The sequence below is a fragment of the Chiloscyllium plagiosum genome, chromosome 17 (genome assembly GCF_004010195.1).
Source record: "Chiloscyllium plagiosum isolate BGI_BamShark_2017 chromosome 17, ASM401019v2, whole genome shotgun sequence".
In the NCBI taxonomy this organism is placed as follows: domain Eukaryota; kingdom Metazoa; phylum Chordata; class Chondrichthyes; order Orectolobiformes; family Hemiscylliidae; genus Chiloscyllium; species Chiloscyllium plagiosum.
The window spans coordinates 53,787,761-53,811,019 of record NC_057726.1 but is presented as its reverse complement, the minus strand read 5'-3'; the positions used below and the strand labels follow the sequence as shown (position 1 = coordinate 53,811,019).

General features: G+C 39.2%; 2 protein-coding genes across 5 annotated transcripts in view; one reads left to right on the top strand and one right to left on the bottom strand.

Annotated features, from left to right (window-relative positions):
* Positions 1-3,932, top strand: part of plekhg4 (pleckstrin homology domain containing, family G (with RhoGef domain) member 4) — a 223,422-nt gene extending 219,490 nt beyond the window's left edge. Inside the window, exons 23-24 of one of the 4 annotated variants that reach the window (XM_043707121.1) lie at positions 733-807; positions 3,040-3,932. In XM_043707121.1, the coding sequence (XP_043563056.1) occupies positions 733-774 (42 nt within the window). In that variant the 3' untranslated portion in view covers positions 775-807; positions 3,040-3,932. The other 3 variants (XM_043707119.1, XM_043707120.1, XM_043707122.1) reach the window with 3 other exon arrangements.
* A 100-nt stretch (positions 3,933-4,032) lies between these two features.
* The window catches only part of LOC122558742 (BTB/POZ domain-containing protein KCTD19-like), a 121,283-nt gene continuing 102,056 nt past the window's right edge, over positions 4,033-23,259 (bottom strand). Inside the window, exons 14-17 of the mRNA XM_043707534.1 lie at positions 17,886-17,930; positions 14,536-14,690; positions 9,551-9,652; positions 4,033-5,768 (exon numbers count right to left, since the gene is read on the bottom strand). Coding sequence (XP_043563469.1) covers positions 5,670-5,768; positions 9,551-9,652; positions 14,536-14,690; positions 17,886-17,930 — 401 coding nt within the window. The 3' untranslated portion in view covers positions 4,033-5,669. The remainder of the gene's footprint in view (positions 5,769-9,550; positions 9,653-14,535; positions 14,691-17,885; positions 17,931-23,259) is intronic.

The window sequence follows — 23,259 nt, the reverse complement described above, 5'->3', positions numbered from 1 at the left end:
GCTACACAGAACCTTTGGATATTTTTAGTCTTTTCAATTATAGCATTGTCAACTGACTGCTAACGCTTCAAAGAATCTAATTGGATACTTGCATTATCTGCATTTTCTCAAAATCTTTAACGTAACTAAGTTTGTCAGACCCAGCATCCTGGTGTAAATCCATTTTGCCTCTTTTTATATTATTGCTTTTATATCTTTTATACGATTAGATGTTGCTCACTTAATTACCAAGGTATTAATATGAAGCTAAAGGGCCTGGATTTGGCAGCAACAGATTTCACAGGATATAATTTTTATTTACATTTTAGAATGCTACTTTTAAACATATGTTTCTTTCTAATGCTCAGTCAAACAATGTATTTGAACAGTTAAAGGACAGACCTTTAATCTAGCACACTCTAATACAATTGTAATCACTATAATTTGACTGAGTGTGAAATTTGTGTGATTAGAGAACGGAAATGTCCAATTAATTTGGGTGAAGAAGATTGGGATTGTGATTTACTATTTTGCCAATAGACTTTTTAGAAAAAATACAGTTACATGTGTTTAAGACTTGGTGTTAATGTCACTCTGTGCATCTGCTCTGTCAATGCTACTTCGTGCCACTTAACAGTGTCAACCCATACCTGAAGAAACTGATGGTATGAAATTTTAATTCATCCCTGCTTTCCTTTTAGTGTTGGTTGTTAACAGCTTTTGCTAACCTATCATTCTACTTTTCTTCAGCAGAAATCAGATCAAATTACCGTACGCCCATCTACAATGATATAAGCATAGCTGTGCTTTCTGTCCTGCCTTGTCTAAGTAAGTGAGGTGTTGCTTTCCTGCTTTATTTGTTCAGTATTTTTCCTCTTTAACACTCTTTTATCTTTGATTTACCCAAGCTTGATTGCTTGTTATTTCCCTTAAATCCTTTCCATGTTGATAAAACTCACGTACAAGTCAAAAACAACAAAATTTCCAATTTTTGAGTCATCACAAATCACTTGTTTATTAAAGCAACAGGACTTTGTTTACCGCAATGATGATAAACTTTTTCTCTTAGGGATCGTGTGTTTGTAGAATTTTCTTCCCCAGACATCAATGATGACAGTCATTGAATATTTTTAAGGCAGAGTGAGACATATTATCAATGGGAAATTCCTGTGAAAACTTTAGTCACAAGAGATGCTTAATTTTATGTACAAATTGCATTACTGATAAATTTAAGAGAGCTAATACGTCTGAGTTAGTATGATCCTAGTTGATGGAATTACTGGACATGTCAGATCCCAGAATGAAATCTGGCTTGATAAACTATAAGTTTTATCTTTCCTTTTATCTATTTTAGAGTCATTGAATATATTCGTAAAAGGCAGCCAATCTACTTTTAAGAAAATAATTTACATGTTTATTACATAAATGAAAAGGTACTATGTAGTGTAATAGACAAGAATTATTGGAGCAATGTTGTTATAAATAGCCATCCGTAAATATTTTATAGACACTCAAACCTCAGTGAAGGGTCATCCCTATTGCAAGCCTAAAGTTTCTTGTTTAGATGACACAGTTGTAGTCAGTTTCCTTTAGGCAATTTCTTTGTGTTCACTTAATGCTACTTTCTTTTGTTATTGAAACTCTTTAAACAAGCTCTAAAATTCACTTAATGTGGTTCCGTCCTCAATTACTGTGTAGAATATCTTCCTCTCTGACACCTCCACACCTTTTTTTATTAGAATGTATCCGAGGCTTGACTGTTTGGAACTGCTACTGCACAGGGACTTCTTCTATCTGCATGAACATGTTTCTGGTCATCTTTCCTCTTGTTTTTCTGAGTTGTAAAAGCTTGAATCAGCAAACATGCTGGCTTGTTAGTCATTAGCTTAAATCATGTGATTTCTTGTAAATATTGTTTTGAATATTATTCAAACTGACTTTTCAACTGTTCTTTAAAACAAAATTGACCTTCATAAAACTGAAAACTAAAATCCTTTTTTTTCCACATTGGAACCTAGATTTCCAAATGTATTACAAGACTTTGTTAATATTGAAAGCAAGCCTGCTTCTAAAATCATATTTTTTGTTTCTTTTTTAATATGTGCTACATTGCTGTGCTTCAGGTTACCAAAGTTACCTGGCACATTTCAAGCTGAATTTTAACAGCTTGAAATGTTTATAGCACCTAGAATGATGGGTAAATCAAATAAGTAAGTGTAGGATCAATTCAGAATTGAAAGAGTAGAGGTTTTTGTTATATAAAAACGAATAAGGGTTTTTTTTAAATGATTATCTCAGTTTAATTACTAGTGACTGATTTTTTATGGTACAAACTAGTCTAAAATTGATAACTTGTATCGAAAATGGGAATATCACATTGGCACAGTAGTGAAGCTCTTCTGAGATAGAACTTACATACACGCAGATAAAATATCCTGTATACTCATGTATAGGTCAAGTTTTGAAGACTGTTTGTAAGCTGAAATTAGGGGTTGACTAATACACAAGGTATTGTTTTTGAGGGGATGAAACTCTTGCTTGGCATGAGTCAAAAAATAAACAAATGAGCCAGATCAACAACAAAATGAAAAAGAATTATGGCCATTATTGAATATTTATCGACAAAATAACTGTCTCCATTCTGCCTGCTAAGGTAGAACGGTACTGTTGTGCGATATTCCAGTTACCAGTACCGTAAAGTGCATGTAGTCTACACATATGTACAAAAGTTACTGGGCATACCGGCAGGTGGTCAGGCCATCTACCGAGGGTATTTGTACAACATACAATTCATGATCAGGAAGTGACCACTGAAAAACTAGGGTCAACTTATACACAAGATATATGAAAAATACCAGATTGTTTGGCCAAAAATAAGGGGGTCAAGTTACAGTCCTGCTGTAATGAACTATACTGCTGGCAATTAGAAATCATTATTTTTTTTCCACTTGGCAATATTCCTCACTTTGAGCAGAAAATTAAGCAACTTTTTCTCAATAGATTGTTTTTTGTAATTTTTGTGATATTTACTGCCTTGTTTTAATATGTATTTTCCATTAGGTTTAACACGTCTTTGGTATTCTGCATGTTACATGAAGATATGTGTAACCCTTAAAGAGCCATTGAAGAGTAGAATATCAGCTTTCCACATACTTTATACATAACACCAAAACAGAATGTGATGTGGTTGGTACTCCTTAGAATTTTTTATAATTTTTGTGCAATCGTCATATTCTGGTAAATTGGAAGACTGTGTGGCTGAGAGGCTTTGACCATTTTATTTTTCCTTGCAGATCACATATTTGGCCGATTATATGACATTGCTATTAGCTAGTAAATCGATAACATTTGCCCAAATTGAGCAATTAGACACACTGTAAATATTAGTTACTATTTCTGTGCAAATCTTGTATTTTGTTTGATCAGAGCAATTTACATACGCGTTGATTGTTAGCTATTTCTAGTGTGTTGCATAAGATGCATTTGATAACTTAGTTGCATTATTGGATTAAAATTGTTAAATAAGGCTTCCTTTCGCAAATTAAAATGTTAATTGCTACATTGGCTAAGGGTAGCCCATTGACCAGCATTAATGATAAAATGGTGTGGTGAGACTAACCAGATACTGAAGACAGAGGAGTTTTGCAACACCTATTCAACAGTTAAATGTTGTGCATTTTTTTCACTAAATATTTGTTTCTGTAAAATCTGTGAATAATGTATCTGGTACAAGTGGTGCTGGGTTTATTTTGAGCAAGAAAAATAAATTTTAATTTCTTTCTGATATTACTTAACTAAATAGAGAAATCATAAGTGCCATTGGTAATTTCAAAACATTGATTTAACTTGCTGAGAGAAAAGTTTGCATTTGCTGTCATGTAATGTTGTTGTTTACTATGCTTCTACACGTGGGCATTTTCAGTATTTAATAAATATCACCAGTTTTGTTTCTAGTTGCAATCTTTATTCACAAATCTTGAATGAACAATATTTCATTTGATAAAATTGTTGGAGTAAAACAAGAGTGGATCAAATCCAAATTAACAAAGTATCAAATTTATAAAATGTTTATTTTAGCTTACAAAGTTTGAACTATATTAAATAATTTCATTTTATTTAACTATAAGAATTTGTTTGGGCTGACAAGTATTGCTACTTGCTGCGCAACCATTGTTCACAGTGAAATATAATTAATATTTATTCCAGGAAGATTCTGCACACCAGCCATTCTCAATGTGGCATGCTGAACCACCCTTCTTAGAGAGCAGGCTGCTACTAACTGCATATTGTCTTTCTGCATTATGTACTCAAGTTGTACTCAAGTTAAAACTCAGTATGCCATTGAGGAAACCATAACAAAGTTCTGGCTGAACAGACCACTGGCCATTTGTGCACTGTTGTTTTTAGTATGGATGGGCTGAGAAACAACATGTAGTACAGGCTGGCACAATTATCTTGAATACCTATAATACAAGTTCTAGGTGCATAGTGTGAGTAAAGGGATGCTCAGCATTGAGAGGGCTTTAGTCTTCAATCATCTGGCACCTGGAACTCTAGATTAATCCTGCTAGTCAGTAAAAAAATACACAAGTTCATTTCCATCCAGAGTACAGCTCATCAAAGCAGCAGTTTTGACAAGCAAGACATTAACTTCCCTTCAAATAGTGTGACTGCAATCATATCTTGGAATGAACTAGTAATTTACAGCTGTGGTCATCTTTTCCACAAAAGGCAAGTGTGACATATCCAAATTCTTTACCTTTCTCTATAGCTTAAGGCTTCAGAAATCTCCCAAGTCTAGAATTCTGATAAGTGTAAAAGTGGGGTCATTCCAGAGTTAAAGGAAAGAAAGAACCTTTGCCTTAAACAAAATGTCCCATCCTAATTCAAGGCACAGAGTCAAGCATAGATAAACGAGTTGTTGATGCCTGCACAGTTGCATCACTGAACATACAAATTAAAACTGACTTAATCCCTCACATAAGGTTAACAGTATAGTAACACATCTGCTACACAAATATACTGAATGGTTTTCATTGAGACAAATACAGTCTAAATTGCAAGTAATTATAAGTTTTAATGTCAAGTTTTCACTTGTAATTGGTAGTTTATACTGCCAAATTCTCATAACATGCAACAGATAATCATCTTTAGAAGCTGCAAGTCTAAAAAATAGCATTTCTTCAAACTATTAATCTGTTCTCTGACCCAAACACCAAGGTATTTAGAACTTAAATGAAAAAAGCATATTTTTCTACAAAAGTAATGAACTCTTTATTTTGCAAGTTTGGCAAAATTCACACATTTATGTGGCCAAGTTAAAAATTACATTTAATTTATACAGAGTACATCTTGTAGAAAAACTGGCTAGGATCAGTGTTTTGTAATTTGTAATAAAAATGTTTTTTTTGTGGTAATCATGATCTACATGTGATCCCACAATGATGATAAAAACAGAGGGTGTGGGCTGTCTGGACTGATTATAATTACACTAACCACAAAATGTTTTTCACATCCCCATCTCTTGAAGCTCAGCTTTCAAAACAAACAATCTGGTTTTAAATAGATTACTGTTCAAGTTACTTTGACATTTGCCATGACCTTTTAAAATATTGATATTCATTGCATACAATAATTGCTATGAAATCAGTGACATTAGGTTCAAATTCATTTGTGATGAGTTTTTAAAATTAGTTTCCTAACACAGGAAATGAGACAGATTTATAATATCCTTTCTTCAACAAAAGTTCCATGCAGTGGCTATATTTCCAAGCAAATGGCAGTGTCAACTGAAAAACACAAACACATGCAATATTTATGTAACAATTACATTTCAAGAACTGAAAGCTGGTAAAACATTTTTTTTTTCTTTTTCATTGTCATGCCAATAAAGCAATGTTGAGTTAATTTCCTTATTTAGGTTCTATAACTACTGTAACAAAATACTTTAAATTAGTTGAAAGATACCTGATCAATAAACAGATTTGTATCATAACACTTACTGGTCAATGACCTGCCCTAAAATGTTGGATTACCACACCTTGACTGATGGGTGGAAAATGTAAATTCCAGTGGACTTGTCATCTGTTAACTTCTTTGCACTTTCACCAGTGGGCCTGTAAACCAATTTAGGCTTACCACCACTGGAATTTGTCCATGCCAAGTCTACAGTCCCACACCAAACATCAGCCCAACAGGTTTCCCTGCATATAGCTGACAGGCACGGGTTGTCCCTTCTTGACAGCACTCCCCAGCAGCAAGGCCCACAAAACTTATCATTTTGACTCAGCCCCAAGTGTTGTAGTGGCACTTGCCACAGGTACATTTGCTTGGCCAACAGCTCTGAGGTGAGACTTCAGTGTCATAACAGTGGAAATGAACATTTGTTTACATGTACAAGATTGACGAAATACCCGTTAAACCAATATGAGTGACCTCAAATGATTTTTTTTTCTTCTGCCTCTGACTACAAGTAAGTAACAATCCTGACATCGACAGCTGGGTTAGGAGGTGCTGACTGGTACATTCTGGTGATTGAAAAGACTTTGGCAAGTTTGAGATTTCTAGGTTTGCTCGCTGAGCTATGGGTTTGTTCTCAGACGTTCTCATCACCATACTAGGTAACATCACAAGTAAGCCTCTGGTGAAGCACTGGTGATTTGTCCCACTTGCTATTTGCGTCTTGGTTTGTTGTGGTAGGTGATATAATTTTTGGTTCTGTTTCTGGGAGTTGGTAAATGCGGTCCAAATCTATGTTTGCTAATGGAGTTCCAGTATGAATGCTAGGCCTCTAGGAATTCCCATGCATGTCTTTGTTTAGCCTGTCCCAGCATGTATATGTTGTCCCAGTCAAACTGATGTCCCGCTTTGTCTGTGTGTATGGATATCAATGATAGTTGGGCATGTCTTTAGGTGGCTAGTTGGTTATCCATACACACAGATGAAGAGGGACACCAGTTCGACTGGGACAATATATCCATCCTGGGACAGGCTAACAAAGACACTTGCAGGAATTCCTAGAGGCCTGGCATTCAAACCAGGACTCCATTATCAAACATATCGATTTGGACCCCATTTACCAACCTTTCAGAAACAGAACCAGAATTGATATCACCCACCACAACAGACCAAGACACACAAATAGCAAGCAGGACAGAACACCAACACTTCACTGGAGGCTGACCGATACGTTACCTAGCATGGTGACAAAAACATCTGAAAACAAACCCACCAGCTCAGCGAGCAAACCTACAACCTGACTTTGGCAACTCTGGGGACTAGAGTCTCTAGCATAGTTGCAGGTGCACCCTACCCAGCTTCAGCTGCTCCAGGAAATGGTCACTGGCAGAAAGGAGTCAAGGGTAGGTCAGGGCATCTTTGGAATTTTCCAAGATGAAGTCTTCAAGGTCCTTGGGTGTCATTCCTCTTCCCTTTGGATGCCTGGTGAGAGGAAGGGGGAAGCCTTGTTCTGTTCTCACAATGACATTGTTGCTGAGCACCCATGACTAGGACAAAAAGAGTGCAGGTCATAGCAAATATCTGGCAGCCACTGAGCATTCTGCTGAATCTGGGTCCCTAAAGCAGTTAGCACTTGACTGCTTCACAGAAATGTTGATAACATGCCAAAGCCACAATAAAAGTTAGATAGACTCTACCAGTATGGTGAGTCTTCAACATCACTACCTAAAATTTCCCTGTCTCTCTCTGCAGGTACTTATGACAAATACAGAGGCAAGTAACTCAGCAGGTGGCTGAACTCTGTCAGTCCTCTGAGTTTTAGAAACTTTGAGAGTTTCTTTCTCCTCTTACTGAGCACACAGGGAAGTTTTGGTCAGATTTTTAACCCCAAAATCTGTTCCAGCTAAAATGCACATCAAGATGACAATCTTTGGGCTGTTGAAAGTTAGACGAACACTGTGCTGGTGCTTTTTCTGAGGTTTCATAGCCATCATCATCAGAGGCGGTGGTCATGCTGTGCACAGGCTGTTGCCTTTTCCAATTGAATGTCTATTGACCATTTGTACCTGTGGAAGACGAGAAATATTTAGTTGAAGATCCACAAAGCCTCGTCTGGACGAACACAGGAGATTGCAGACTGCTCCTGTCAGATGTGCAGGCAATGTTTCTTCTCTGGTTTTCTCATGTAACCTGCCAGTTCCACTGCCTGCTTCACGCAAGGGGTCATAATTCAGAGATTTGGCATACTTCCTTGACTCATGGCCATCTCCTTTTTGTTGTGCACCAGCTTATCCAACATAAGTCTATTGTCAATGGTGCATGAATACTTTGAGCACACATAGCCACATATTTTGGTGAATCTATCCAGATTAAATGAGTAGAAAATGCAATGCACATCGTACATTTGTTTCAGAGGTTAACAACTCTTTGTGACAGCTGTACAGTGACAGAGTTACACTGAATGATGGCCCTCTGAGTCTGAATTTACAGGGGCAAGATGGTGAAACTTAGCTTTGCAGAACAGGGATTGTTCACCCTTTGCCTGGACAGCTTCTAGGCTATTTCATTAAATCCCATTGGCACTGTCCTGTGTAGCATCCTTGGTCCAGCCACTCGAGTCTAGTAGGATTGCTTCTTGCAGCTTTCAGTACAAAGAGCACAATCCTTTGAACCTGAATGGCCTGCAGCAGCATGTCCCTCAGCCAGTGCAGGAATTAAATCCATACTATTGGTGTCCCTCGGCATGTCTAGTGAGGATTCGGAAAACATTTTAGCCAACTTTTTCCTGGTCTGTGAAGTCTTCAGAGGGTTGGAGACAACCAACGCAGATTCCTATGAAGCCTCTGGCTAGCACTGAGTAAAGTATGTGCAAGTAAACTTCATAAATATAACACACAAATTTTCAATCCTGAAAGACCCTGGTGGGTTGAGAACCTCTGGATTACCTGTCATTTAACTCATGCTGTAATTTGGTTGTTTGCAAATGAGCTGAAAAGGCCATGACAGAAGTCTAAGACACCCAACTCCACACTTTAACTTCAAACTGGAACATCTTGGTCAACTTGTCAATATCGCTGAATTAACCACTAAATAATAATACACACTAAATCATAGATGTAGTTTTCCATGTACCTTTAATCCCTCTCCAGCACTATCATAGGTAAAGGTAACATTGCCATCACCTTACCAGACCATGTGGCTGAGATGACTGATGATGATTTAACCTGAGGGTCACCCTGCCTTAGGTGGGAGAGAAGTTGAAAAGAAGAATCCTTCATGGTAACCTCAGTCAGTGTGGAAATTGAATCCACGCTACTGGTGTCACTCTGCATTGTAAACCAACCGTTCAACCACCTGAACTAACTTATCCCAGTTCTATTATACTGTAATATTCCAAACAGTAAGGCTAGATAGTTTAAAGCATTTTTACGAGTATTTTGAGCTTCATTCCAAATTTGATTCTCAAAGGTTTTGAACAAAATCAGAAACTCTTGTTGATATTCTTTTTTTACTATGCTTAAATTAGTTATAACAGTAGTTTCTTCACAAATGATAAACAGTTGATGTAAAGATTCATAAGAATTCGCAACCCAATTGAATGTTCATCACTTACCGTTAACCATTTAACCAGCTTTTCATGTGACTGTTTTTGGTTCTTGAAAACCTTTAGATTTAGCAGCTTAGACACAAATGTTTCTGGTGTTATTTCTTCTGTCTAAAATTTTTTTTTAAAAAGAGATATTTTACAAGTTGCATTCCAAATAGTAATTATTCTGTTACAATGTTTGTATAATCAAGCAAGGTACAGCACAATGCCCATCAATCTGCAAATTCCCTTTGATGAATTTTTCTGGAAGTTATGCCATTAAAGTTTTCAGAAATGTTCTATGAGCATGAGTACTTTATAATAAAAATGCATTGTGTACTTTTTTATAAAATTCAACTATGTATATTAAGTAGCTATTGAAGTGATGCCAAATTGACTAATAACACCTTAAGTTCTGACCACTATGTAACTTAAATGTACTCCCTTTACTGTCAAGTTGAATACCAGGTTTTGGTAGGAAAATAAATTGTTCTTAGTTTTGTATTAAGTTCTATGTTCCATTTTTATAGTGTTATACAAACATTCACTAGAACTCATGACTTTTGATGATAAGCTAGAAAATTGTTTGGAAAGCAGGGAAATCGTCTTCCCATGGACATGAAATAGAGCTGGCCACTTTCTGTGTGGTCTGTATGGCCTTACTGGAAGAGCAAAGCTTACAACTACATTCCTGTTATATTCCAGAAGGCCCTGAATCAATATGTTCTGATGTCACACATCTCATATGGCATCAGTGTTCCAGAATTTTTCACACATTTGCAAATAGCCTCTTCACTGTTCATTCTGAGGGGAACAAGTAAGAAGCTTCAGGGAAAGCATTGAAACTGTGAAGTGACATTCTTAAAGTTGTAGGTTTGGGGCGATTTTTGCCAGTTTCTGAATATATCAAGGAGACAGGATACATGACCCAGCTAAGGTGCTACTTTGCATTATCTCCTGGCCTGCAATATTGCCATGAAAAAGAACAGAGGACAAATAGAGCGGAGATTCTTGAGTAGAAGCAGGAAATCTCAGTGGAACGAATAGATCAATAACACCTCGAGTTTTTTCTTCTCGCACCTTCTCCTTGATGATGGACACCAATCAGCTCTTCCCCTCCACTCTCTTGAATTTTTGGGATATTACTCACGTCTTCCATCGTGAAGAGTTACAAGAACTAATTATTAAGTTCCTCAGCCATTTCCTTGTTCCCTACTACTCTCTCGACTGGCTAGCTTACCCTCATATTTAATCTTCTCCCTCCTTATTTCTTTTTTTGTTGCCTTCTGTTGGTCGTTGTAAGCTTCCCAAACCTCTGGTCTACCTCTGCTCTTTGCCACATTATATGTTTTTTCTTTTGCTATCCCTGACATCCCTAATTAACCATGGTTGCCTCATCCTCCCTGTACTATGCTTTTGTTTTCCTTGAGATGAATCTCTGCTGTCTCCTGAATTACTCCCAGAAACTCCAGCCATTGCTGTTCCACTTTCTTTCCTGCTCAGCTCCTCTCCTATTCAATTCTACCCAGCTCCTCCCTCATGCCTCTGTAGTTGCCTTTATTCAGCTGTAATATCACTACCTCTGATCTTATCTTCTCCCTCTCAAATTGCAGAGTAAATTCAATCATATTATGATCACTGCCTCCTAAGGGTTCCTTCACGTTAAGCTCCCTTATCATTTCTGTCCCATTGCACAACACTAAATCCAATATTTCCTGTTCCCTCGTGGACTCCACAAGCTGCTCCAAAAAGCTATCTCGTAGATGTTCCACAAATCCCTTTTCTTACAATCCACTGCCAACCTGATTTTTGCTGTCATCTGCATATTGAAATCCCACAAGATCACTGTAACTTTGCCTTTCCTACACATCTTTTCTATCTCCTGGTGTATCTTGCACCCAGCTCCTGACTACTGCTTGGAGGCCTGTACATAACTCCAACTATGGTTTCTTAACCTTTGCATTTCCTCAATTCTATCCACACAGATTCTACACCATCTGACCCTACTTTGTTTCTTACTAACAAGGCAACCTCACCCCCTCTACCCACCTGCCTATCTTTTCGATAGGATGTATATCCTTGAATATGCACATGCCAATTTTGATCTGCACCACAAGCTCAATTACCTTATTCCTTATTCAGATATAACACCTTCAGTCCTGTATTAACCGTCTCTCTTCTCATTGTCATTTGTTTGTCCAGTCTGCCTAAAGTTTGATTGCTAACCCTTTCCATACACTCTGTCCTATTTGTGTCCCTTGTTCCTCTTGGTGGAGAGGTCTATAACTACGAGATATAGTTTAAGGATAAGAGATGGGAGGTTTAGATGGAATTTCAGGGGATCATGTTAGCATTCTGAATGTCATTGACTAAAAGAGTAGCAGAGGCAGAAATCCTTATTACATTCAAAAAGTACTTAAATATGCATTGATGAGACTATTATGGAACAAATTTGGGAAGAATATCCTGCAGTCGGTTCTTGGTGAAAAACAATGACATCACAGAAAATCTATAAGTCAATTGGTTGGTAAACTGTTGGGATATCTGTAAATTGCAATACATTAGAAAAATGTATTCTTAAGCACCAAAGATAAGCTAAAGTTAGGACCAACAAGAAATGTAATACAAGTGAGCTAAACTAAAGGAAGGAAGGAGAGTAAAATTAATTTAAAGCAAGTAAGCTTGAGATTAATACTAGGTATGGTGGGGAGGTCATTCCAAGTATTGCATTAACTTCAGTATGAGAGAAATCTTAAATGCATTGGGTGGTCTGGATAACCACATCTGCAGAACTGCCACTGTTTTAATGGTCTTGGGTGCCAGGTTTGAGAGCTTGAGCATTAGCTGGAGGCACCACAGTGCATCTGTGAGGTTGAGAGTTACATGGATATCACCTTTTCAGACATGGTCACATAATAGCTCAAGGAAGTGCAGTCAAAGAAGGAATGGACAGGCAGGCAGATAGTAAAAGCCCCAGAGTGCCTCTCACTCAAGAACAGATTTTTGGTGTTCGGAATGTTGAGAGTGTCAATTCCTCTAGGGAATGTAGCCAGAGCCCAGCTGAACAGGAGGAGCAGAAAGAGAGGGAAAACAATTGTGCTAGGAGATTCAATGGTGAGAGTAAGAACAGGTATTTCTACAATCCCAGATGAGACTCCAGGATAGTGTATTGACTCCCTGGGCCAGGATGTCACTGAACAGCTGCAGGCTATTCTGAAAGTAAAAGGAAAACAGTCAGATTGTGGTTCACATTGGGATCAATGACTAGAAAGAGGGATGAAACCTTTCAACAAGAACAACTAGGTAGCAGATTAAAAAGCAGGATCTCAAAGATTGTAATCTCTGGATCACTCCCAATGCGATGTACTAGTGGGTATAGAAATAGGTGGATATAACAGATGAATGCATACTGGAGGAGTTGGAGTAAGAGGGAGGGCTTCAGATTCCTGGATCATTGGGTTTGTCTTAGGGCCGGTGGGACCTGTAGAAGTGCAACTAATTACACCTGAACCAGAAAATGGCAATATCCTTGCAGAGAGAGGTTACCCTATAGAGGTTTATAAAATCATGAGACACATAGATAAGTTGAATAGTCAAGGCTTATTTTCCCTAGGGTAGGGGAGTCCAAAACTAGAGGGCATAGGTTTAAGATTGGGGGGGTGGGGGAGGGCGGGGAAAGATTTCAAAGGACCTGAATGGCAACTGTTGAGGGTATTGATTAATGCATGGGGACAATGTTGAGGGAGAGACAAGACTGGCAGTTCAATTTCTGGGCTATAGGATCTTTAGGCAAGACTGCTTTGGGAGGGGATGTCACACTATTTATCAAGGAGTCAATTACTGTGCTAAGAAGGGATGATACCTTAGAAGGTTCCTGAAATGAGACCATGTAGGTAAAACTTAAAAACAAAAAGGAGGCAGTCACCTTTCTGGGACTATAGTAAAGTCTGCCAGTAAGGGCGGTCCAAGAGGATATCCAAGAGAGCATTTTAAACCAGCATGTAAAAGGTACTACAAGAGAACTCAGCCGGGCAAATGGTAGATGTGGCAATAAGAGTGCATTTTGGTGATAGTTACCATAATTAAGTAAAATCAAGACAAAGATAGATAAAAATTCTGAATTCGGGATGGCCAGTTTTAATAAGGCAGGATACAGTCAAAGTGGACTGGAAGCAATTATTTGCAGGAAAATCCACATCAAAGCAAAGGAAGACATTTAAAAGGGAGAGACAGCAAGGCCAGTGTGTTTCAGTAAAGGTCAAGGGTGTGAACAACAGGTCCAGAGAGCCCTGGTTCTCAAGAGATGTAAAGAATTGCATGGAGGCAGCATGGTGGCTCAGTGTTTAGCACTGTTGCTTCACAGCGCCTGGGACATGGGCTCAATTCCTGCCTTGGGCGACTGTCTGTGTGGAGTTTGCACATTCTCCCCGTGTCTGCATGGGTTTCCTCCGGGTGCTCCTGTTTCCTCCCACAGTCCAAAGATGTGTAGGTCAGGTGAATTGGCCGTTCTAAATTGTCAATAGTGTTAGGTGCATTAGTCAGAAGGAAATGGGTCTGAGTGGGTTACTCTTTGGAGGGTCGGTGTGGACTTGCTGGGCTGAAGGGCCTATTTCCATACTATTGGGAAAGTTAAAAAAATATATTAAATACAGGAAACATATGGAACATGCCATAGGCTCAAAGCAGCAGATGTACCTAAGGAGTTTGGAAAGGGCAGGGGATTGCTTCAAAAAGAAATTAGGAAAGTGAAGAGGAGAAACAGTAAGATACTTGACAGTATCAGTAAGGAAAATCCAAAGTTTTCCTAGTATATTAGGGATGAGAGAAATAACCGGTGAGAAAGTAGAGCCCAGCAGGGACTTGTATACTATTAATTTCAAAACTTAGACGGCACACGCATAATATCCTGCCACACTGCATTATCTTCAATTCTTGTGTGATAAATTTTAATTTTATTAATAAAGCATAAACATAAGAATGACAAGTGCTAAAATAATACTAATACATCATACCCAAAGAATGTTTACAAGCTGCAGTATTTCCCATGTTATTTGTTGAGGATCCTTCAAAGTATATGAGTCCAGGATGATTCCAGTCAAAAAATGATTACATTCCCTGGCATAAAATATTTCTTCATGTGATAAGTTAAAAGTGAGAGATGCTAAACCTATAAAGTTTTGAACAAATAAAAAAAAAGTCTAAATTCAGTGACTGAAATTAGTTACCTGGTTAGAATGATCTAATATCATAAGACCACAAAACCGTAGAAAATAGGAGTGGAAGTAAGGCCATTCGGCTCATCGAGTCCACTCCATCATTCAATCATGGCTGATGGGCATTTCAATGCCACTTACCCGCACTCTCCCCATATCCCTTAATTCCTTGTAAGATTAAGAATTTATCAATCTCTGCCTTGAAGATATTTAACGTCCCAGCCTCCACTGTGCTCTGTGGCAATGAATTCCACAGGCCCACCACTCTCTGGCTGAAGAAATGTCTCCTTATTTCTATTCTAAATTGACCCCCTCTAATTCTAAGGCTGTGCCCACGAGTCCCAGTATCCCCGCCTAACGGAAACAATTTCCCAGCATCCACCGTTTCTAAGTCATACATTATCTTGTAAATTTCTATTAGATCTCCCCTCAAATTTCTAAACTCTAATGAATACCATCCCAGGATCCTCAGCTGTTCATCATATGTTAGGCCTACCATTCCAGGGATCATCCATGTGAATTGCCATTGGACACACTCAAGTGCCAATATGTCCCTCCTGAGGTGTGGGACCCAAAACTGGACACAGTATTCAAAATGGAGCCTAACCAGACCTTTATAAAGTCTAAGTAGCACATAACTGCTTTTATATTCCAATCCTCTTGAGATAAATGACAACATTATATTTGCTTTCTTAACCATAGACTCAACTGGCATGTCAACCTTTAGAGAATCCTGTACTAGCACCTCCCAGATCCCTTTGTACTTTGGCTTTATGAATTTTCTCACCATTTATAAGTCCATGCCTGTGTTCTTTTTTCCTAAGTGCAAGACCTCACATTTGCTCACATTGAATTCTCCTAAACTGTCTACATATTTCTGCAGCCTCCCCATCTCCTCAGAACCACCTGCCTGTCCACCTAACTTCATATCATCGGCAAACTTCACCAGAATGCTCCCAGCCTCTTCACCCAGATTATTTATATATAAAGTGAACAGCTGCGGCCCTAATACTGAACCCTGCGGGACACCACTTGTCACCATCTGTCATTCTGAAAAAGAATCTTTTATCCCAACTCTCTGCCTTCTGTCAGACAGCCAATCCTCAATCCATGCCAGTAGCTCACCTCGAACACCATGGGCCCTCACCTTACTCAGCAGCCTCCTGAGAGGTAATGGTATGGTCCTACGAAGTGTTGCTGAACAAAGAGTGCAGGTTCATAGCTCCTTGAAAGTGGAATCGCAGGTAGTTGGATAGTGAAGAAGGCGTTTGGTATGCTTTCCTTTATTGAGCAGAGTATTGAATACAGGAGTTAGAAGGTCATGTTACGGCCGTACAGGACATTGGTTAGGCCACTGTTGGAATATTGTGTGCAATTCTAGTCTCCTTCCTATCGGAAAGATGTTGTGAAACTTGAAAGGGTTCAGGAAAGATTTACAAGGATGTTGCCAGGGTTGGAGGATTTGAGCTATAGGGAGAGGCTGAACAGGCTGAGGCTGTTTTCCTTGGAGCGTCAGAGGCTAAGGGGTGACCTTATAGAGGTTTACAAAATTATGAGGGGCATGGATAGGGTAAATAGGCAAAGTCTTTTCCCTGGGGTCAGGGAGTCCAGAACGAGAGGGCATAGGTTTAGGATGAGAGGGGAAAGATATAAAAGAGACCTACAGGGCAACTTTTTCACACAGAGGGTGGTACGTGTATGGAATGAGCTGCCAGAGGAAGTGGTGGAGGCTGGTACAATTGCAACATTTAAGAGGCATTTGGATGAGTATATGCATAGGAATGGTTCGGAGGGATATAGGCCAGGTGCTGGCAGGTGGGACTAGATTGGGTTGGGATGTCTGGTCGGCATGGACAGGTTGGACCAAAGGGTCTGTTTCCATGCTGTACATCTCTACGACTCTTATCAAAGGCTTTTTGGAAGTCTAGGTAGATAACTAGGTAGGTGGGTGGCACAGTGGTTAGCACTGTTGCCTCACAGCGCCAGAGACCCGGGTTCAATTCCCGCCTCAGGTGACTGGCTGTGTGGAGTTTGCACATTCTCCCCATGTCTGCGTGGGTTTCCTCCGGGTGCTCCGGTTTCCTCCCACGGTCCAAAAATGTGCAGGTCAGGGGTAGTGTTAGGTGCAGGGGTAAATGTAGGAGAATGGGTCTGGGTGGGTTGCGCTTCGGCGGGTCAATGTGGACTTGTTGGGCCGAAGGGCCTGTTTCCACACTGTAAGTAATCTAATCTAATCGCATCCACTGGGTTTCCCTAGTCTAACCTACTTGTTACCTCTTCAAATAATTCTAACAGGTTTGTCAGACACAACCTCCCCTTACAAAATCCATGCTGACTTGTTCTAATTCAACACTGCACTTCCAAGAATTTAGAAATCTCATCCTTAACGATGGATTCTAGAATTTTACCTCCAACCAAGGTTAGGCTAACTGGCCTATAATTTTTCATCTTTTCTCTTGATCCTTTCTTGAACAAGGGGGTTATAACAGTGATTTTTCAATCATCTGGGACTTTCCCTGACTCCAGTGATTTTTGAAAGATTACAGCCAATGCCTCTGCTATTTCTTCAGCCACCGCCCTCAGAACTCTAGGATGTAGCCCAACAGTGCCAGGAGAGTTATCAATTTTTAGAACTTTTAGCTTATCAAGTACTTTCTCCTTTGTAATGGCCACCATACTCAACTCTGCCCTTGACTCTCCTTAATTATTGGGATATTACTCATGTCTTCCATGTCAAACTTCTTTTATTTTATATAGCATTTTATATTATAAATAACTTTGACATCACACCAATGCAACTTCAAATTGTAATTTGCTCCATTACGTTCCCAGCCCTATCTGCAGTCTTGTCTGGTCTGAGGAGAGACAGTACGCCCTCCACTTGAGGGAATGGCAACTTGGAAAGAAAGTCACTCTCAGGTTAACTATAATTCCCAGCCCAAAACAACATTGACCTAGGTCTTTCAGAAGGATTCAGATATTGCCTCTCAACTACAGTCTTTATATGACTTTGATAAATCAGGGGTTGAGGAGAAAATTTCGTTTTTTGGAAAATAAAGATAAGCAAATACAGTACTTTAAACAAAGAACAAAAAAATCACTTTTTGCAAAACAAATAAATATTTTCCTTTGGAATAAATAATAAATACCTGCGACATGACTGTTATCTGAGTAACCATATTGTGCGGCATCAACTGTTGGAAAATATGGAAATAGGTAATAATTTGCAAATAAGTATTTCAAATTAGTGTAGCGTATGATTTATTTTACAAGACTGTGGTTAAAAGAACATTGTGGTAACAACGTAAGGCATGCTCCATAGCCATTCATATGTGAAATGCTCAATAATTCTAATTATTCAGGACATGGTTGGGAACATGAGACTGGGATATCATAACAATTACAGAGACGTGGCTCAGGGATGGACAGGACTGCAGCTTAATGTTCCAAGATACAAATGCTGGAGGAAGAATAGGAAGGAAGGAAAGAGAGGAAGGGGAGTGGCGTTTTTGATAAGGGATAGCATTACAGCTGTACTGAGGGAGGATATTGCCGGAAATACATCCAGGGAAGTTATTTGGGTGGAACGGAAAATAAGAAAGGAATGATCACCTTATTGGGATTGTATTATAGACCCCCCAAAAGTCAGAGGGAAATTGTGAAGCAAAGTTTTAAGGAGATCTCAGTTATCTGTAAGAATAATAGTGAATGGTGATGGTAGGGGATTTTAACTTTCCAAACGTAGACTGGGACTGCCATAGTGTTAAGGGTTTAGATGGAGAGGAGTTTGTTAAGTCTGTACAAGAACATTTTCAAGTTCAGTATGTGAATGTACCTACTAAAGAAGGAGCAAAACCTGACCTACTCTCAGGAAATAAGGCAGGACAAATAACTGAGATGCCAGTGGGGGAGCACTTCGGGCAAGTAATCATAATTCTGTTAGTTTTAACATAGTGATGGAAAAGAATAGACCAGGTCTGAAAGTTAAATTTCTAAATTGGAGGGAAGTCAATTTTGATATATTCGGCAACAACTTTCAAAATTGATTGGGGACAGGTATTTTCAAGTAAAGGAATGGCTGGAAAATGGGAAGCCTTCAAAAATGAGATAATGAGAGTCCAGAGACGGTATTTTCCTGTTAGGGTAAAGGGCAAGGCTGATAGTGTAGGAAATGCTGGATGACTATAGAGAGGTTTTGGTCACAAGGAAGGAAGCATATGTCAGGTATAAACAGCAAAAATTGAGGGAATCCCTAGAAGATTATAAAGGCAGCAGAAGTATACTTAAAAGGGAAATCAGGAGGGCATAAAAGGGACATGAGATAGCTTTGGCAAACAGGGTTAAGGATAAAAGAGTAACTAAGGAGGGAATAGGGCCCCTTAAAGATTAGCAAGGCCACCTATGTGTGGAATCGCAGGAGATGAGGAAGATACTAAATGAGTATTTTGCCTCAGTGTTTCTGGTGGAGAAGAATATGGAAGCTGGAGAACTTGAGGAAATAAATAGCAACATTTTGAAAAATGTCCATATTACAGAGGAGGAGTTGCTGAATGTCTTAAAATGCATAAAGGTGGATAAATCCCTGGAGCCTGATCAGGTATACCCTAGAACTCTGTGGGAAGCTAGGGAAGCTGGGCCTCTTGCTGAGATATTTGTCATCAGTAGCCACAGGTGAGGCCAGAAGACTGGAGGTTGGCTAACATGGTGCCACTGTTTAAGAAATGTGGTAAGGAAAAGACAGGAGCTATAGACTGGGGAGCCTGATATCAGTGGTGGGCAAGTTGTTGGAGGGACTGGATTTACACTGGAAAGACAAGGAGTGACTATGGATAGTCAACATAGCTTTGTGCATGGAAAATTGTGTTTCACTAAGTTTATTGAACATTTGAAGGCAGAGCAGTGGACATGAACTATATGGACTTCAATAAGACATTTAATAAGATTCCACATGGTAGACTAGATCAGGTTAGATCACGTGGAATTCAGTGTGAACTAGTCATTTGGATACAGAACTGACTCGAAGGTCGGAGACAAAAGGTGGTGGTGGAGAGTTGCTTTTCAGACAGGAGGCCTGTGACTAGTGGAGTGCCAGAAGGATCGGTGCTGTCATTTATAGGAATGATTTGGATGTGAACATAGGAGTTATGGTTAGTAAGTTTGCAAATGACACCAAAATTGGTGGTGTAGTGGACAGTGAAGAAGGTCAACTCAGAGTACAGTGGGACCTTGATCAAATGGGCCAATGAGCTGAGGAGTGGCAGATGGAATTTAAATTAGATAAATGTGAAATTCTGCATTATGGAAAGGCAAATCAGGGCAGGACATACACTTAATGGTTAGGTCCTAGGGAGTGTTGCTGAACGGAGAGACCTTGGAGTGCAGGTTCATAAATGGAGCCACAGGTAGACAGGATAGTGAAGTGGTGTTTGGTATGCTTTCCTTTATTGGTCAGTGAGTATAGGAGTTAGGAGGTCATGTTGCAGGACATTGGTTAGGCCACTTTTGAAATTTTGCGTTCAGTTCTGGTCTCCCTGGAAAGATGTTGTGAAACTGATTATGATAAGATTTATAAAGACATTGCCAGAGTTGGAGGGTTTTAGCCATAGGGAGAGGCTGAATAGGCTGGGGCTACTTTCCCTGGAGCATCGGAAGCTGAGAGGTGACCTTCCAGAGGTTTATAAAATCACAAGGGGGTGAATAGCCCAGGTCTTTTCCCTGGGTTGGACAGTCCAGAACTAGAGAGCATAGGTTTAGGGTGAAGGGGGAAAGGTTTGAAAGGGACCCAAGGAGCAACATTTTTGTGTGGAGGGTGGGGCATGTATGGAATGAGCAACCAGAGGAAGTGGTGGAGGCTGGTACAAATACAACATTTAAAAGACATCAGATTGAGTACGTGAATATGAAGAGTTTAAGAGGGATAGAGGCCAAATGCTGATGATTGGGAATGGATTGTTGTAGGATATCTGGTCAGCATGGACAAGTTAGAGCAAAGGGTCTGTTTCCATGTTGTATAGCTCTATGACTCTATTGCTTTGAACCATATTAACATATTAATAAACTTTTGTTCATAGATCTGATCAACTTAAAATCCCTTTATCAAAATTCTTTTTGTTCCTGTGCCTACACAGCAGCACAAAAGGAGGCTGACTATCTCAGCTCTTTTAAAATGGCAACTGTGGGCTTTCCTGTGGCACTGAAGGTTTTTCCCTTTCAGCTATTTATCCAATTATCTTTTGAAAGTTCTTGTCAAATCTACTCTCAGCTTTTAAACAGCAGAAAACATAATCACAACTCACTCTGTATAATTAATCTCTTCATCTCACCTTAGTCTTGCCAAGTATCTTAAAATTGTATTCTTGTTACTGACCTTTCTGCTACTGGAAACAGCTTTTCTTTATTTGCTCTGATCAAAACCCTTTGTGATTTTAAACACCTCTATAATTAATACCGGACAGTACAGTGGCTCATTGGTTAGCACTGCCACCTCACAGCGCCAGGGACTCGGGTTTCATTCCACCCTCAGGCAACTGTCTGTATGGAGTTTGCATATTCTCCCCATATCTGCGTGGGTTTCCTCCCAAAGTCAAAAGATGTGCAGGTTAGGTGGATTAGCCATGCTAAATTGCCCATAGAGCCTAGGTGGATTAGCCATGAGAAATGCAGAGTTAAAGGCATAAGGTAGTGGAGGTGGGTCTGGGTGGTATGCTCTTTGGAGAGTCGGTGCAGACTCTAAGGGCCAAATGGCCTGTTGCCACACTGTAGAGATTCTATGATTCTTGTTATGGACCAGGCCAGATCCCCTCAAAACATTTTAAGAAGGTAGCCCAGACCCTAACTTTTTTAGTCATTTTAAGCAGATGTAAAGTGGATATTCCAGGAGTGATGCAGCTGGTCAAACCACTTGGCTACAAGTAAAATAGAATTTATTTACACACCACTGAATGATACATGAACAAAAGAAAACAGAATTTAGAATAACTTATTTGAAAACCCAACCAACACAACATCGTAACTTAACAAAGCTGTTTCAATCCCTACAACATCCCATAAATACACCCCTTAGCAAAAGGTAAATTCAAACACAGGTAGGAGAGGATTCAGAGAGAAAGTTCAAGCAAGACCTCTGTTGAAGCATGGAACCTCTTTTTACTGTAGCTTTCTTTGACCAGCAGCTTTGAACAGACTGCTTGCTAAAACCAAACCAAACCAGGATTAAAAACCTGAACTGGGTGAACTGGCCATTCCCCTTTCATTGTACAAGTGTTTTTTTAAAAAAAACAGAAGCCCTTTTCCTTGATTGTTGCCTTAGGCAGTATCTGTTAGCCATAATCAAAGTGGCCTAACCCAGACAGATCGAAACCTCTGCCTTTTACAACTCTTTTTGAAAAAAACAAAGGACAACATAATCTTGTTCAAGGAGCAGTGTTATCGCATTCCATTAAATCTCTTCACCTTCTGTTCAATACTTATAAATGTAATCATTTATCTATCTTGCTAGAACTTTAAAAAAGAAAAAAGGAAAGATAATTAAGACAATCCCATTGTTTAGTTTTTTTTCCTCAAAAGCAAAAGTTTTTTTTTAAGTAGCATTTTCAGAGCCATTCAGAAAAAAGTCGACAAATATTACAGCTGACTTTGTGTAATCCGTGGCAATGTGACTAGTTACCATTCTGTTTTATTTTATTTTCACCATCAGATCTTTCATGTCTATATTCATTCTAGGTTAGAAGATACGCTGTTTTATAATGAGAACACTGTTTAATCATAGTCTTGATAGCCCTTGTCTGTAACAAGTTAGAGGATTGCTTGATGAAATCCTATAAGTAAAGCTTTATCTCTTGACTTACTTACATGCTATTTGAATTATAAGGTGATGTCGTACAGTAATAGAGATATACATTACAGAATACATTACCCTTCCGTCCAACTCGTCTGTGCCATCAGATATCCTAAATTAATCTAATCCCATTTGTCAGCATTTGGCCTATTTCTCTTAAAATCCTTACTATTCCTATACCCATCCAGATGCCTTTTAAATGTTATAATTGTACAACACTCTATCATTTTCTCTGGAAGTTCATTCTATACATACACCACCCTCTGCGTAAAAACGTTGTCCTTTAGGTCCATTTTAAATCTTTCTTCTCTCATCTTAAACCTATGCTGTATAGTTTTGGTCTCCCTAACCAGGGGAAAAGACCTTGACTATTTACTCTATCCATGCCCCTCTTGATTTTATAAACTCTATGAGGTCACCCTGTCGGTCTCCGACGCTGCAGGGAAAGTAACTACAGCCTATTCAGTTTCTTTGTATCCCTCAAACCCTCCAACCCTGGCAACATCTTTGTAAATCTTTTCAGAGCCCTTTCAAGTTTTACAACATTTTTCTCGTAGCAAGGAGACCAGAATTGAACACAGTGCGATGTTCCAAATGTGGCCTAACCTGTCACAGAACCATAGAGTCCTACAGCACGGAGACAGGCCCTTCAGCCCAAACTGGTCCATTCCAATCAAAATGTTCAT